The sequence below is a fragment of the Cebidichthys violaceus genome, unplaced genomic scaffold (assembly GCF_023349555.1).
Source record: "Cebidichthys violaceus isolate CVI_PGR_0920_01 unplaced genomic scaffold, fCebVio1.0.p SCAF_4, whole genome shotgun sequence".
NCBI classification, from domain to species: Eukaryota; Metazoa; Chordata; class Actinopteri; order Perciformes; family Stichaeidae; genus Cebidichthys; species Cebidichthys violaceus.
In genome coordinates this window covers 9544474-9562224 of record NW_027176594.1, presented here as the reverse complement: position 1 = coordinate 9562224, position 17751 = coordinate 9544474, and the positions used below count along the sequence as shown (strand labels likewise).

Sequence of the window (17751 nt, the reverse complement as noted above, 5' to 3'; positions counted from 1 at the left end):
CAGCATGGGAGGAACCCTGCCAGCTTGGCCTCTGTTGATCAATCAACATCTACCAATGGATGGAGAGATGAAAGAGGGAGAGGAGGATAGAGGGAAAGAGAAGGAGAGGGATGTAGAGGGAGCCTGACGGGAAGGGAACCGACTGATATAGGATTGAAGCGCCGATAGTGATGTGTCCTGCTGGGTTTGAAGGACTTGTAAATTGTAGGGTGTATGCAACCATATAAAGAGTAGAATGTAGAGCTGGTGGACGGCCGGATGGAGCATAATGTGGGCTGGTTTTCCAAGATGGCAGCAGAGCTTTAATAATTCAGCTCACCACAGGAGATTCCTCTTTGATGTCTCACTTTGAAGAACGAGTGCATCCCTCTCTTTTCCTCCTCTTACAACTCATTCACATAAACCTCCTCGCAAGTCAGCTAACGCACCCCTCTCTCTTCTCCTTTTAGATAGCACGCGGCATCACAGGAACAAAAGAGGCGTGAGGTTTAGCACAACAGCGTTGGTGTCTAGTGTGACGAATGACGTACGCGTCGGGCAGCGACTTTCATCCTAAACAATAATGGCAGGTGAACTGAGTGTTGAGCTCATCTGTTCGGAGGCTAAGGAGCTCCTAGATTTCCTAGATTAGCTGCTAACTGCTGCTAGCGTTTTTATATCTCGGTGGTTAGGGCGCACGTCAAAACGTCACACCCGTTCAGCCGTGCCGGCTGTCCCTCTCACGCAGAAGTCGGCTTCGTGGAGGCCTGTGCTGCCGGCTCAGTGGTGGAACAACTTTGTCCCACTGTCTGCCAGGCGAAATAATGTCTGTCCTCACAACGAATAATGGCGCAACAGTCCCGCCTTGAAGAGGTGTAGCAATATGGATTAGTAGTAGTACTACATTTAACAGGAACCATGCACTGTTATAATTATTTATGTCTCCTCATACAAAACAACAGATATTAATAGAGTATAGATTGGCCTAAAGACAACACGCTCAAAGTAGTATCATTCAGGTGGTTTCCCCCTGCAGACATTTATTCTCTGATAACACATTTTGTTTCTGCATCGCCTGCTATTTAAATTCGTCAGTGTAGGAACAAAGTGGTTGTGATCTGAATAAAAAAGACAATATGTTGTTAATGTTGCGATATATCTTAAGAAATGTTTGTCATTGACATGTTGCCTTTTTCAGTCTGATACATTTTTTAGGAGTCCAGTGTGCTGACATACATTTTTTTCCATTCTGCATATAGCAAAACATTTTCCATTGTTTCCAGTGGCCTGCTCTCATATTAACTCTTCTCTCTGTGAAGTTCTGACAGATCAGAAGCTGTGAAGACATGGAGCTTTCCCTCCAGTCAACATTACTTATTGTACTTTTTAACGAAATCTGAAAATCTCTGTCGTGGAAAGTATGCATGGTGGAACCAAAAGATGTCACCCAAACAGTTGACACATACTTGGATTCAGCTAAGGACAGTTTTCAGTAGCCTTAGTTTATGTTGTTTAAGTTCAGTAAATGTAGAAGATAGAAGATAAATTAAGTGAATACTGAGGAATACATTGAACCATATCGAGCTGATAGCTGATTTTCATCTAAATACAGTACCATGGTCATTAAACTACAGCTGATTTCCATGATTTGGTTTTCTTAGCTTAAAAGTAACACACACACACACACACACACACACACACACACACACACACACACACAGCAGCAGCAGCATCCCTTTAATCTTACATGCTCTATGATCCTCTGGGACCTCCGTGGTGAAAGAGAGAGAAAGTGTCATGCGTTTCAACACAAGCATATCAACAAATCTGTGTGCATGCTGTCTGCAGTCTGGGCTTTTTTGGGACCAGGGTGCATAAAACATTATAGAGAGAAGAGACGCATATACATGCCCACACAAACATACTTTACACTTTACACATCAGCACTGTTCGCGAATTCCTCCATATCAAGTTTTTGGTTTTAGCTGACACAATATTGAGAAGCGGTGCTGTTTTAAACATTGTTTTTAGTTCATGTGTGCAGTGAAAATAATTTTATTCCATAATGTTTTATGAAATGAGCACAAATCCTGATCCTCAAATTGCACTTCTTCTTTTATCCATTTGTTTTAAAAAAAAAGTTAATCCTGTAGTTACATTGAGCCAAGTAAAACTTGACTGGTCATGAACATGAACTCAGTATAGACATGCTTTAGGTTAAGGCACATCCACCAACCACATAACAACACCCTCACTTTCAAATAATGCAATATAGTCCAATAAACACGCAAATACACTATCACATCATTGAGAACCCCAATGCCAGATCAGAGTTTTAATAAAAGGATGATATCTGTGCCATATTTCAGCTGTGTTAATAAAATCTCAACTCAGCATTCCTGAACTCTCAATCACAAAACAGACGTTAATGCAAAGTAGAATTGGTCTGCCTGCATTTTCTCTCTGCTGCCTTTCTGTGCTCTCTATAACTCATCTTGATTGCTTCTGTCCACCAGGTATCCTGTACAAAGGCAATGGTGAGAACATATTCATATCCCAGCAGCCCCCGGTCATCAGCAGCATCATGGGTAAATACAGATTCAAGTATAATTCACTTGATTGAACCTGCATGTTTGTGATCAGAGTTGATTATAATATAGTATTATATTACTTGTCAGTGATTTTGCACAAACACGTCCATAAAGGTTTGCAGCTGAGTACAATTACCCATGTGGCAAAGTATACATGCACTTGAAGCCAATGTGTAGGTTGTGAGGGGTGAGAGTCAGCCAGAGCCAGAGGTCTTGCCAGGAGGATCTGGCCAGAGTGCCTCTTCCATCCAAATCTCCCGAAGGAAATCAAGAGAGAGGGAGGGAAGCATGTAAGGAGGGAGAGGGAAGAAATTATCCATTTATTCTTTTATATAATAACCTTATTTTTCTTCAAATTGACATGTAGGGCAGCTTTGTTCATTTATTTTTCATGACACAACTGTCATTGCATTCTGTCATTGCATCCCAAAATAAATGAGTTTGATCAGACACCTCTTATAGAGTTACCAGCAACTATCTGAGGATGCTAATTATTTCACACTGTAACTGCACGAGAGTATTAGCGCTGATCTTTGTGAATTGGACTGTTTTTGCATTGAGGCTCATTTGCATAGATTTAGACCAATGTTGTGCCAAATGTCTGCATATTACCTAATTTAAATGCAATGAGCAAATAGCACAGGGGCACCGGGACACTGTTTGCTTGGCAGCACAGTTATGACTGCATCTCACCCTTTGTGGGCGCTTTGAGAATTACACGGTTTCTTATTTTTGCTGGTTTAGAGGCTGCAGTTTATGTATTGGATTCAATCCAATACATAAACTATCAATGTGTGCAAAGACTGTACAGCTGCCAGTCAGTAGCACAGAAAACACACAGATGGCTAACGTAAGCTACAGGCCAGAGCCACAAGTGAAGATTATAAGATAGCAGTGTTGTTTTGAAAGGCTCTCATAGTTTCAGAAGTTTGGTCAAGTTAATAGTTAGAAGTTGGCTTTGTTGTTTATAGAACTGATACTGATTGTATGGACTCAGTAGTATAGGTTTGTTGGGTTGGAACACGTTGCTAGATCTTATACACTGCACCTTTAATCTGACCTTCAGGTTTTTCCATATTTGGTTCCGTTCCTAATAAAAATATTTGGCATTTGCAACTCACATATCCAGTGTAGTTCCTCCTTGTAGTTTCTCTATGTACTCACCAAGACTGCAATCTCCGTCTGTATAGCAATGCCTTTCTTTTCTGTAGAAAGACACCATCTCCTATCAGAGGAAGTGCAATTTATTCACATTGTTTTTCCGATTAGGAATGTACTGCAGTCCTTGTCTGCAATACATCTGGTCTGACACATTTTGTCAGTGCCCACGCCTTTTAAACTGCCAGTGTTCAGCTCCACTTGTTTTGCGTAATGCCTTTACAAGTCCTGGCTAACTTTTCTGAAGTGCCCCTACAGGGAATAAACCCTGGGTTTCTGAGATGGTGGACAGTGCATCAGTCCCACATTTTGAATTCTTTCTTTGGCTTGACATTGTTAAATAAATGCTTGGTCCACAACAGTGTTCAACAACCTGACTGGGTATAATGAATTTTAAATAAGCTCACAACTGGACAGTCTGTTTTGTGGAAAGAGCAGAAACCAAATGTTTCAGTCGGTAGAAATTGATTCAACATCCTGTCCCAGGAAATGGACGTCGCCGCAGCATCTCCTGCCCCAGCTGTAACGGACAGGCAGAGGGCAACAAGCTGCTAGCGCCCCTGGCTCTGGCCTGCGGAGCAGATGGCAGCATCTTCGTTGGAGACTTCAACTACATCAGGAGGATCTTCCCCTCAGGGAATGTTACCAGTGTCATGGAGCTGAGGTAAGAGGGGAGGGAGGATGGCCGCTGGTGCCAGATCAGGGATCTAAACCTAATCCAGAGAATACATCCCTGACTGTCACAAAGATAAAGGTCTCACTCAGAGAACTCAGGATCCATTTAACAGTAAAACTCTGCCATTGGATTCTCAGGGTCTTTGCAAATGCATGATGGTTGGTGGATTTGAGTAAAAGAAAATATGACCTACAGTTTACACATTTGTGAAAAATGAGCTGATTGACTTGTGAGTCCTTGGTTTTTAATTTAAACCTAGCATCTGACTCCATCTCTCTGCCTCCGCTTTCTTTCCGGCACTCAACTGTTCAACTCCACATCATAGGTCTCGGATGACTTTGAACTGTACTTGAACACATAAAGGAAGAGAGGGATAGATGCATGTCCAGATTGGACACTTTGCCACTGATTAACATTCAAGTACTTTCTCTTTAGCCAAAGTGCTAAAAGAGAAAAGATCAGTGTTTTAGTACTCTGAATCTGGAGATGTGCTTCTGGCACACTGTTGAGTGCTCATTTCTCTAACTCCTATTCTAACAACTGAAATCTTTTTCCTATTGACTTCTGAAGCATGATTTAAATTCTAAATCTGACTGCAACTTTTTTCTTCCAGTGATTTTAGTCATATTACCTTTTAGAAAACAATCTGTCTACTAACTCTTGTTTCCTCTTTTTTCCTTCCTTTGCTTGCGCTGTATTAAAGAAACAAAGATTTCAGACATAGGTAAGAATGACTAATCTTTTTCAACCTTTAAACTTCTTTTCATTCCACCATCCATTTCTGCTGCTTACGCACCAGACTCTAGTCTGCACATTTCTTTCATCCTTCTTATCTCCTTTTAAAATAAAAACAATCACTGTTGCTCATTCCTGGCAGCTTTCAGACCTGATTACACTGACGTCCTTAGCCCAAGGTGCATCAAGGAGACAGTGAGCTGGATCAAGCTGTTAGCAGGCTAATTTAGCATTTATAATTTCTTCCTGAAGTCCATTAATGCTTTATAGCTGCAGAATGAATCATGTAGAGTAGCTGTCAAAATGGGTCAGACAAACAGATGATGTCTGACCAGACAGACATACAGTCTTCACAGCAGCTAGTAAATTAGCTTAGCTTAGTTTTGGCCATCATTTCTGTCATGATCACATTTTACTCACCAAAGTAACTGGTAACATCTAGAAATATTGAATTATCCATTCAGTTTTTAATCTAAGGGGCAGAGAGAAGCAAATAATTGTAAGAAAGTAGCCCTGATGTTTGCTACCATCAATTGAAACCCCCTCATTAGCTTTGTCTTTGTCTCCCTCAGTCTCAACCTCTTTCCCTCTCTAATGTTGACAAGTGTTCACACAAAATCGAGCCTATTCTTCCGTTGTCAGCTCAGATGAAGTCATCGCTTTAGCAGCAGCCCCTAGCAAGGAGAGACGTGGGGGGGGATTGTAGATGTTGCCCGTGGTTACTGGTCTTTCTTATTTCTCTCTGTCTAGCTGTCCTTTTCATTCAAGGTCGTGAAAGTTTTCATACAGGCAAAGCAAAAGCAACAACTAGTTCAGACATTCCTTACACACTTTCCACATAAACAAGATGAATAATATGCCATACAAATAAATCAAGGACATTGTGGTGTGTAGCAGTTATGACGACCTTCTTAATTGAATCTTGCACTCGTAAATTCTGGGGCACCACCTACTTGAAGAAAATAAATAAAAGGAATTCAACAAGTTGATAATCAATTAATTAGTCTCAATATTGCAGAAGTAAGTTCTAAGTTCATTGATCTTTAGTTCCCGCTTTGAGAGAATATGACAGACAATGACTTGGCGATAAATGTGTGTTTTATTTATAATAAAATCAAATGAAAGAATGAATGGATTAACAAATGAACAGTGATACCAATGAATAAATTAACTTAGTTTCAAATTGCAAATGGGAATGATTTTGGATAGTGAAGGAAGGATGTGATTTCCTATAAGATACCAACTCTACAATCTATACTTATCAGAATCAGCTTTATTGACCATGTATGCGTGCGCATACAAGGAATTTGACTCCGGTTTTTCGTTGCTCTCCACGTACATGCACAGAATTTACAAATAAAAAAAAACAAGGACAACACTGACACTGGGGTTGTCAGTGTTGGGGGGCTCCTCCTAAAGTCCACTGTCATCTCCTGTAGTTTTGAGCTTGTTCAGCTCCAGGTTGTTCTGACCACACCAGAGGACCAGCTGTTCATCCTCCCGTCTGTTTGCAGACTCATCACCGTCCCTAATGAGGCCGATGACCGTTGTGTCGTCTGCGAACTTCAAGAGTTTAACAGACAGCTCCTCTGAGGTGCAGTAATTTGTGTAGAGGGAGAAGAGTGAGCTGGGAGAGTTCGAGTTTGAGTATTTCCGGGATGATGGTGTTGAATGCTGAGCTGAAGTCCACAAACAGAACCCTTGCATATGACCCTGGGGAGTCCAGGTGTTGCAGCAAGTCCAGGTGTTGCAGCATGTAGTGCAGTCCCATGTTGACTGCATCATCCACCGACCTGTTTGCACAGTAGGCAAACTGCAGGGGGGTCTATAAATGTAAATATTAATAATGTAAATGTAATATGAATAATTCAGAGCGCTATCCGACACCAACTCTTAATCATATTAGAAGGTGTGAGTTTCCTACTTTGTGCAGCGTAGTTCCAAAAGACCTTGCAGTGGGTGATGATTCCCGTTAGAAAACGATGGTTGCCGGTTGAAGGAGTCAGGAAATGTTAGTCCTCAGCTGGCCTCAGATGCCCACCAAACGAGTCTAGCAAATGTCTTTGAAGTTGATACACTGCTGTTGCAAAGTGGTTACGGGAAGCAGTTCACGATATCTCCATGTGCTTCCAATCTTGATGGTATATGATTCTATGTCCTTTGATGAGCCGGGGATCAGATAATGCTCTGAATACTTGTATAACTAAGATTACTCATCTAGATGGACTTAAAATAATCTTTTTCGGTCAGACAACACTACTCAAAATTAATTTAACTTCGTAGTCTAGAGTGCTTAATCTGCTGACATCTAAAAAGTCTAAACACAATGAGTTCCTCAAAAGGTTCCTAGTACCTGGGGGAACCATGAGTCCCAGTAAGGGACTTACGCTGCATTTTAAAAATGGGGGCAAATCCAGATTTTTCTTAAAGTCTTCTGGCTTGACCAACAAAGAACACACTGGCCCAATACTGCTAAAAATCTTGAAACCTGCTGGAGAATTCCCACTCAGGCTCTTGAATTCCCCCTCTGATGTCCTCAGAGTTGTCAGGCTTGGGTGATGACATGTCCCACTGGTGTTTGAAGAAGCCAAAGGCTCCAGTTTGAATAAAATGCTTTCCATGCATCAAACAGAGCTGGCCCAGTTTTCGCCTCCGTCTTTGATCCCATCAATGCACTCTGCAAATTACTCCCTAACCACTAAGCCACCCAACGGGCAGTGGAGAGGCAACTCTTTGTAAGCACTGTCATGTCCTTCAGGAGCGATTGGAACTGGCAGTGATTGAGTTAGGAGCAACGAGAAGATTAACAATTTTAACAACTGTGACCATTAGAGAGGAAAATCAGACTTTGACACTTGAGTTTTCCTGGTGACTAACAGTGAAGCTTCATGACAGGGTGACCGATCACATTTTCAGTTATTGTCACAAGCCCAGGCAGCCCTCATATTTTGATCATATCTGGATGCTGATTCCTGTGCAGTCAAAATGCTCTGTAAAAGCCCTTGTTAATGTAAAAGTAAAGAAGGCATTTTTAGTCTTCAAACTTTCCTACCTTCAGGCTATAACCCCTGCTAGACTGCATGTATTGGTTTATGTATGAGTGGAAAATAGGAGATTCACCTATAGCCAAGTTAAAGACTTAGACAGGGATATACCAAAGGTTAAGATATACACTTACTATATACAATTATGTTTCCAACATATGCCATAATCCTATAGGTTGGTGGAGAACCCTCAAGCCACCTAAACAGCCAGTCTTGTAAAGAGGTGTGCTTTGATGTAAGCATAAATAGTGAACGACTTCTGTAACCCGGTCAGAGAGAGGGTGATCCATCTTTTCCTAATTTCTGTCAGTTACATGTTTTATTCTGAATGCAGCTTTCTCTTAATATTATATTGCAAACTTAACTTTCTCATTGTGTGAGCGAGCAACGTAACATCTATTTGTAAATTCCATTATGGAGGATTACAAATTGTGAAATAATATCAAAGTATGACCACGATTGCTCCCTCACATACACATTTTAACCCAAAGCGTGTTCTTTGCCTAAATCTAACTGAGTAGTCTTTGTGCCTAAATCTAACCAAACCTTAAGCATAGAGGTTTTTTTCCATTCTATGTGTCGTTCCAGAGTGCATGGAAAGACGACGAGCCTGTTGCTCGTCTACCACTATCTGATAAGTGTATAAAAAATCCTATCAAATGAAGATGCCTTGAGTCATTTGGATATATGTTTTTATTTTATACATGATGTTTATCCCAGAAGGGGACATTTTTCTCTGCATTTGACCCATCCCTGTATATTGGGAGCAGTGGACTGTCCATGACAGGCGCCCAGGGAGCAGTTAGGGGTTCAGTGTCTTGCTCAGGGACACTTCGACACCTCTTAACCCAGTGAGCCACAGTTGCGTGTATTTAATAAGGTTTTCTGAGGTCATCTGTTCTTTACATCTGTTCTGTACATTGAGGATATATTTACTTTTTACTTTTTTACGGTTCCCTCTACATATCTCTGCCCTCTCTGTGATTTGGGCAGATACAGACATTAGATTTTCTCCCCCCCTCCCTTCTGAAAATGAAGCTGAACCCAGTTAGTTTTCTTTTATATCTCTTCATACACATGCAGAGCAGCACCATACCTGGGGCTTCTTTGCCACTGGCAAGATGCAATGATTTTTTTTTTTCTACTCATCCAAATGCAGTTTCAATTAAAATCAACTTTAATTAAAACACACTTTTGTCATGTCATTGAGGTTTTTTTTTACCTATTGCCCTTCCTTCATATATTTACTTATTCACGCCATCTTGACTCTGAGTTCTGTTTCATTGGTTGTAATTATTTCATCCTCCTGTCTTGTTTGAGTTCTTATCTCTTCTCTCGCCTTTCGTTCCTTCTTTTATCTCCTTCTTTATTCTTTATTTCCTACCCATTTTTTTTCCATTACTTCTCTCAGAAGTGTATTCCCTCATGTTCAGGCTTCCTCTTGTCCTGTCCTCTGTATCCTTTCCTCATTCAAGTGTCCATCACTCCTTATTCCTTGTCCCTTTGCTTGTCTGTCTGCTACCAGGGTTTTGTCTGTGATACTGCCTATCCTCCATCTTGAAAATGTTTTATTGTAAGTGGGGGTTTTCTGCTTAGATAAAGGATAAATGAAAACAAAAGGCCACACAGCACGCCGGGGCCTCACAAGTACAGAAAAGCACAGACAGTCTGTGTCTCACACAGACTGTCTGTCTATTTTTAGCTGTCTTAATTAACAGCCTGTGATCATCTGCTGATTATCACCAACCGCTGAGACTCATGGCTAGAGGCGAGTGCATATGTATATATCCACGCCCAAGTGTGTTGAGGTCTGATGCTTGACACTTGCTGTGTGTGTGTGTGTGTGTGTGTGTGTGTGTGTGTGTGTGTGTGTGTGTGTGTGTGTGTGTGCACATGCGTGTGTGATGAATTTCACATGACAGTGTGGCAGGCATCATTAAGAATGTGTCACAGTCAAGTCAAGGCCCATCTCAACCACGTAGGTCTGTTCAGACTGACATTGAGGGACCAACCTACTGTCAACACACACACACACACACACACACACACACACACATATATCACATGCACTTACTTTCTCACTTACAAATATCACAACTACACTTCTATAGAAAAAAGAATCAAAAACATGTTCACAGAAATAGCAACACACTGTGTCTGCCTTTCATTCCCCCTGAGTTACACAAACACACACACACACACACACACACACACACACACACACACACACACCCTTCAAGCACCTGGTACTCCACTGGAAGTAAATTAACACCAATTTCTTGTCTTTCATTTCATCAACCCTCCTTTTATTCATTACTTCTTCATTATCTTGAGCTCCAGAAAGTCTGTTTTATTTCCATCATAATGACACTGGAATCAAAGTAAACCTGCTCTGCTGATGGTGATTTCATTGTGAGCTTGTTTCCAGTCAGACTTTGGATCATATGTCAGCAGGGTGATCTGAAGGAAACAATCCATCAAGGACACATGGGGGATTTTAGTGTCCGTGTTCAAAACTGGGTGTATTTCTTGAATTGTTTAAGTGTTCAATCCCTGGTGTAAGAGATACTGACGTTGTTAAAGATATAGCACAACTAAACCAATTCTTTCTTGTCTCCATCCTGTTTATGACCCACCTCCTCTTTCGTCTGTCACCACCCTCCATAGCAACAACCCTGCTCACCGCTACTATTTAGCCACCGACCCAGTAACAGGGCAGCTGTATGTGTCCGACACCAACTCTCGACGGATCTACCGACCCAAGATGCTCAGCGGCGCCCGTGACCTCATCAGTAAGCATTCACTTCATTTCCCATGTAAAACACCATGTTGACAGAAATTAAAGTAATCCGTATTTTTCAATTGTTAATTTCAGTGTAATGTACCCACACTCATCCACGACAATTGAAATGCTGGTAACATAGTGGGGGAAAAAAAAGTGGATAAGGGCTGTTGCAATAAAAGTGTGTGTGTGTGTGTGTGTGTGTGTGTGTGTGTGTGTGTGTGTGTGTGTGTGTGTGTGTGTGTGTGTGTGTGTGTGTGTGTGTGTGTGTGTGCGTGCGTGTTCAGGTAATGGAGAAGTAGTGGCTGGTACAGGTGAACAATGCCCTCCATTTGATGAAGCACGATGTGGAGATGGAAGAAAAGCTACGGAGGCACAACTACTGGGACCAAAAGGTACAAAACACACACACACAAAACACAAGAGATGACTATGTGGTTATTTTTCAAGCCTGCCTCATAACTATTGTTGCTGAGGAAGATTCTCAAGACCTAGTTCAGAAACAAGGGCACAAAAGTTTGACCTGTACACTCATACTTAATTCAAATCTTGGCCTGTATGTATCATACATTTCTGAGTGGGAAGTTTGTCCCAACACACATATTTGGTTTTACGTTTAGAAAATGGAACATAGGAATTTCATCAGCTTTCTTATCCTTAGAAAATCATCCTACTTGCGCTCAAATTTTGTAGAGCTGTACAGAAACGTTCAAAGTCCCCGGCATTGGGCAAAGGATACAAGCATGTGCTCAGTCTGGTGTATAGGATCTCGGAGCTATTCAAAGATATTCATTGGATTAAACATTTTATGACTGAACGCAGACTGGCGCTGCATCGGCCAGCTCAGACCAGCTTCCGACAAAAATCCGGCCGTGCTCCAGAGACTCTCATGGAGTCATTTTTGGAGCTTGTCATGGTTAAACATTGTGTAATAGTGATACTTGTTATACGTAGAGGTTGGAAGGAGATATACATTTCTAAAACTTTACGTTTCTAGGTAAAAAAAAATGCTTTAGCACATCACTAATTAGCCTTAGCATTTCTGTGCTACACTAGCTACAGAAGGTATACTGAATTGATTTTCAATGATTGTAACAGGGAAGCTTTACAATAATTAAATTTCTTTATATAGTGTCAAATCATAACAAAATGTATCTCAAGATACTCCTCATATTGAGCAGGACTATAATTTACAGGAACCCAACATTCCCTCATCAGCAAGCACTGGGGCGAGAAGAAGGAACTCCCCTTTATCTGCCTCAACCTGTTAGGTTGAAATAGAGAGAGGGGGGGACAGAGGGAGGGAGAGAGAGAGAGAGAGAGAGAGAGAGAGAGAGAGAGAGAGAGAGAGAGAGAGAGAGAGAGATTTAACAATAATAGTACAACAACTATTAATAAAGATAGAAAAAGGACTAATAGTCTGGATCACCAGGTGATGTGGTGGTTCACTTTTACACTGTGATCTGTAGCTTTAGCTTCTATCTTTATCTTTTCAACCTGTTTTCACTGCTTAATCAGTTTGACATCCTGGATAGATCCTTCAAACACATTGTAGACCCTTCTGTCTTATTCTCTCTGAAACTCCTTTTTAATTTTCCCAAAAATAGATCATATTTAAGCAGAGAGTGCAGTTAGTGACAGTGTGTGCCCCACCCAAGCTGCTAGAGCAGCTTGGGTGGGGCTTAGCGAATGGCCAATTGCTCCATCCACCAAACAGTACAAACTCCACACATCCATTCACATAAATTCTTCCATCTCCTACTTAATTGGCAACATGGGAATACCGCTACCACAGTGATGATATAGGTCCTTCACAACTGGGTCTGTGTTTATTGCACCTCAAAGCTCAATTCGGCGTCAAAGTCCCTGACAATAAATGTGGCTGAATAAAGATTTTATGCAAATTGGAGGCTCCCCTGCATTTGCAAGTGTCACTAATGGTTGGCATGACATCATTGCTTCAAGTCTGGATGGGACCAAATTCTAAATGAGTCAATTTCACTGCATGAAAACACACTGACTGATTGGTTATGCAAGCATGAACCTTGTGTGTTGTAGCCACGATAATGTGCTTATTTTACACTTTTTTGGCTGTTACTGTACGTTTTGTTCATATTTAATCAATAGGCCTCCTGACCTACATCCACATACAGTACTGCATTTAACTCCACACCTGAAACCTAGAGATGGAATTTAATAGAAACCTAGGTCATTTTCATTTGTTTTGTTAAACGTCTTCTGCCTTTAGATTGATTCTGATTCTGATACTGATTAATACTAATTCTAAAAGGCTTGTTATATACAAGTAATAGGCCCCTTTGTGCTTCCATCTCACTTAAAGCAGTTTGCAAATGTTCAAACAACCTATCCTTTCTGAACAGTTTTGGTCCTGATCTTTGTTGCAACAGCGATGCTGCTATTGTTTTCCTGACTCCCCCACAGGAGAAATACCTCACTCTCATTTTCAGAAAGTTGATGTATTGATAATCAACTGGACAACTATTTACTAAAGTTTGTGTTTGTGTTCCCTACAGGCGTCGCAGTTGATAGAAACGGTTTGATCTACTTTGTGGATGGGACTATGATCAGGAAAGTGGATCGTAATGGAATCATCTCCACAGTGCTGGGCAGCAACGACCTGACCTCTGCACGACCTTTGACCTGTGACACCAGCATGCACATAAGACAGGTAACATTCAAGGAGTACCTAAGTATGCTCTGCGCACCCATCAGACTCTGATTGTTTTCCTGTATATATATAAAACAATATCACACTTGCATTGGATTTAAATGTTTCCAGTAAACGTAAATTAGTTGCAGGTCTCTATGATTGAGATTCAATCCAGTTGATAGGTGGCTCTGCAACAATTAAGATCTGGTTACTGACTTTTCCTTAATTCATTTTAGAAACAGAAAAAAGAAGAGACAGTGAGACAGAGAGTAAGATAGAGGAAGGGAAACAACTTTATTTTTATTTTTACTGCTTGTTTTTAGTAAGAATGTACAATCTTACATACATGGTATGGACTTCAGAATGGAAAGAACACCACCTACGTACACACACACACACACACACACACACACACACACACACACACAGGGCAAGTGTCAAGTATTAGACCTTAAGGAAAAGATTAAACAAGGCATAATGTGTGTGTGTGTGTGTGTGTGTGTGTGTGTGTGTGTGTGTGTGTGTGTGTGTGTGTGTGTGTGTGTGTGTGTGTGTGTGTGTGTTTGTGTGTGTGTGTGTGTGTTAGAGGGAGAGAGTTAGAGGGAGAGTGTGTGTTGTGGTGGCACAGGACCGTGGTTTGGGGGCATTTCTTGCAGAGTTGCAGTTATCTGAACTCTGACCATGTTTTCTCCACTGCAGACTTTAGCTCAGTTTGACTTCTGGCAGTTATCTAGTTGACCTCTTGAGTTCACTTGTGGAACTGACAGCCCACACATGTTCAACTACAGCTTTCTGTAGATTCATGTTGTTCTTTTTCAAGTTAAGCGTACAGTCACTTTAATATTTTTGTGAATGCAGCATTTGAACAAAGGGGACATTTAGTAGACAATATATAAACTGGCTGATATTAAAAACAGCCCATGCTGTGGGTATAGGCATAGTTTATCGAAGACATTTAATGTAAACAACACGTTCAGATTTATTTCTTTAGATTGGAAGTTGTCATCCTTTAAAATAACTCCTTATGTCATGTAAACCTGCTCCGAAGGGTGGATTTACTGTCACAGATGCCCCCTCAGTCCTCTGTAGTTTTAACAAGTCCAGTTGAACTGTCCATGAGCAGCCTCTTTTTTAGGAGATTGCTCTCCTTGTTTTCTCTTTACTGAGGCAGCAGACCTAGAGATCATGAAGGTTTTGAATTTATATGCATCATGTTTAAACCATCTATCATTGTCAAACCAGGAAATACACAGTATATTAGTATTAGAATCAACAGGATCAGATAGCAAAATACAGTTTAGTTTAATGGAAGTATACAGTCAGAGTAGCATATGAAACTCTCTCTGTCTTCTCCCCCTCTGTCATCTTAACATCCAGGTTCGGTTAGAATGGCCCACAGATCTAGCCATCAATCCCATGGATAACTCTATCTACGTCCTGGACAACAACGTTGTGTTGCAGATCACTGAAAATAGACAGGTACCCACATTAACCAAAGTCCATGTTTTACAAATGTCCTGTTACATGTGCCTTTTTTCATGAAATATTAGTTTAATAAATTAACTTTTGCGAGTAGCTAGTAACAACTTTGCAAATGTATGTGTTCAGGTTCGTATCGTGGCAGGTCGTCCCATGCACTGCCAGGTACCTGGTATAGAATATACTATGGGGAAGAGAGCGATACAGACCATGCTAGAGGGAGCTACAGCCATCGCTTTGTCCTACAGCGGTGTCCTCTACATCGCAGAGACAGACGAAAAGAAAATCCACCGGATCCGACAGGTAATCTTCAGTAAATACAGTAGACGGTACATTCATGTACAGAAAGTTCCTGATTAACAGATGAACATTTTTTTGCATTAAGGAAGCACAACTTTGAATATCTGTCCAAGTCAGTAATTAGCAGCAAAGGTACCAAGTCTGATTTGAACCCCAGATACAGGAACATTAGACAAATGAAGATGAACTGAGTGCTTTTATTGTGTTGTTTTCTTTTCTGTGAAAGAGCCCTTCCGTTGCAAAATGTCTATTTGTGACTTTCACCCCACCAGGTGTCGACTGATGGAGAAATTACCCATCTAGCTGGAGAGCCATCTGACTGTGACTGCAAGGTACTGTACTGTACCACATCTACCTTACATACAGATAAGCAGACATTGAAAAGCATTCTTCATGTCCTTCTTTTATTTCTTAATTTTACATCTTAATCTTGATTGGTTCATGATATAGTACAGTCCAGGTCAGCAAACCCACAATAAATGTGTAGCAGTCAAATAATTATATGAATAAAATTGAATATACAATATATATAATTTAATTGGAAAACACTAGCACAGTGACTGCAGCTAGTATCTGGTCAACATTTATTTATTAGTAATATAACACAATAAAGAAAATTTGATTCATGAGAATTTTTCACCAGTTGAATTCTTGATGGTGCCCACTTCTCCTCTCCACTCTCCATAACATAAGCCAAGTTGAATTGCTCATGTAATGTAACCCCACCCACCCCTTACCCCACTCCCGACCTCCCTCTGTCTTGCAGAACGATGCCAACTGTGACTGCTATCAAACAGGAGATGGCTATGCTAAAGACGCAAGGCTTAATTGTCCTTCGTCTTTGGTGGTGTCTCCGGATGGGACGCTGTACATGGCTGATCTGGGAAACATTCGGATTCGAGCTATACGATGCAACCAGCCACCTACTGGTATGTTTATACCGTTAGTGTTGTTACAATACCAAAATGATGGCTTTGAAGCGATACCTGCCTCTAGTATCTTGATGCTGATACTGAAACGATACCACTGCAAAAACCTAAAGACGATGACGGAACATGTAACTTAAAATAATAATTTTTTGCAGAAATCAAAAAACCTGTCAAAACATATTTTGACAATGCAAGGCAGTGGAGGGTGTGAAAAAAAGCCATAAACAGGAGTGCATTTTTGTACCATAGCGCGTTCATACTTTTTTTTTCAAAATCTATTTTAATATCTAACCAGGACTGGTGAAGCTCTTCTTTAGATCAGCTGCACCTTCACACCTCTCCACCTCACATGTCTCACTGCTACTTATAACAGGTGAAATCCTCACAGAGAGAAGGAGCTGTACTGTAGGCTATTTTGTTGAGTTCTCTTTGTGAAATGCTATGAGTGAATTTAAGTAGCCCTCCCGTAAGCAGTGATGCAGTGTATATGTCCAGGGCTTTTATTGTGAAAGGTCAGAACGGAATAAGTGAATCTGTAGTGGGCCGCTGCTACCGTTGACATAGTGGGAGCAACAAAGAGGTTGCAGTCTTGTTTCAGATGCTTGAGCCTCCCTGTTATTATTGTCTCCCTTCATAAGTAAGGGCATAATTCATAACCCTGGGCTACAGTACTTAAGTGGCATATTTCTCTCTGGGAGTCTGCTTTGTCGACCAGCCGTGGAAAGTCGGCAAGAACACTTTTGCAGTGTAAATATGGCTCTTTTCAAAACACCTTAAAATATCGGCTTGTTAATAGCAGAGTACTTCAATACTTTTCTTGTATTGTATCCTGTGTAATACAGTTATGTTGTCCCCCATCAAATATTAGAAAAAAATCATGGTAGTGTTCATGTGTTATGAGGCATCTCCATTTATTTGCATGCCGTGACGTATGTATTACATGGAATGTGGACCACATGGACTCATTTTTGGGCCAGTAAGGATCCTGCACACTACCCAGTATTTGTACAACAATGATCTTTGGATTTGAAAAGTGGCTACACACTGGCAAGACTCAATGAATGATCTGAGGCTCTGATGCTGCACAAGCTGGTCAGCAGAACTGTTCCAGATACTTCCCAACGTATATAATATAATATATAAATATATGTACAATAAAAAGAAGATACAGTAAATGATACAGAAATCACAAGTCTGTCCATCTGCTTGTCTGTGTATCTTCAGGCTCTCTGGCTTCAGGTCCCAGCTCCTATGAAGTGGCCTCTCCAGCCTCCCAAGAGCTCTATGTGTTTGATGGGAATGGGACTCATCAGTTCACCATGTCTCTGGTCACTGGGGACTATAAATACAACTTCAGCTACAGGTTGGTTCGTGTAGAAATGAACACATAGTTGCTTTGAAATATTT

General features: G+C 40.9%; 1 protein-coding gene across 6 annotated transcripts in view; it reads left to right on the top strand.

Moving 5' to 3' along the window:
• tenm3 (teneurin transmembrane protein 3) overlaps positions 1-17751 on the top strand; it is a 336797-nt gene that overhangs the window by 283083 nt on the left and 35963 nt on the right. For 4 of the 6 annotated variants that reach the window (XM_068727439.1, XM_068727443.1, XM_068727442.1 and 1 more), the window contains 11 exons: positions 2496-2567; positions 4215-4392; positions 5108-5128; positions 10851-10975; positions 11253-11360; positions 13500-13654; positions 15014-15115; positions 15245-15418; positions 15688-15747; positions 16182-16344; positions 17569-17707. In XM_068727439.1, the coding sequence (XP_068583540.1) occupies positions 2496-2567; positions 4215-4392; positions 5108-5128; positions 10851-10975; positions 11253-11360; positions 13500-13654; positions 15014-15115; positions 15245-15418; positions 15688-15747; positions 16182-16344; positions 17569-17707 (1297 nt within the window). The remainder of the gene's footprint in view (positions 1-2495; positions 2568-4214; positions 4393-5107; positions 5129-10850; positions 10976-11252; positions 11361-13499; positions 13655-15013; positions 15116-15244; positions 15419-15687; positions 15748-16181; positions 16345-17568; positions 17708-17751) is intronic. The other 2 variants (XM_068727440.1, XM_068727438.1) reach the window with 1 other exon arrangement.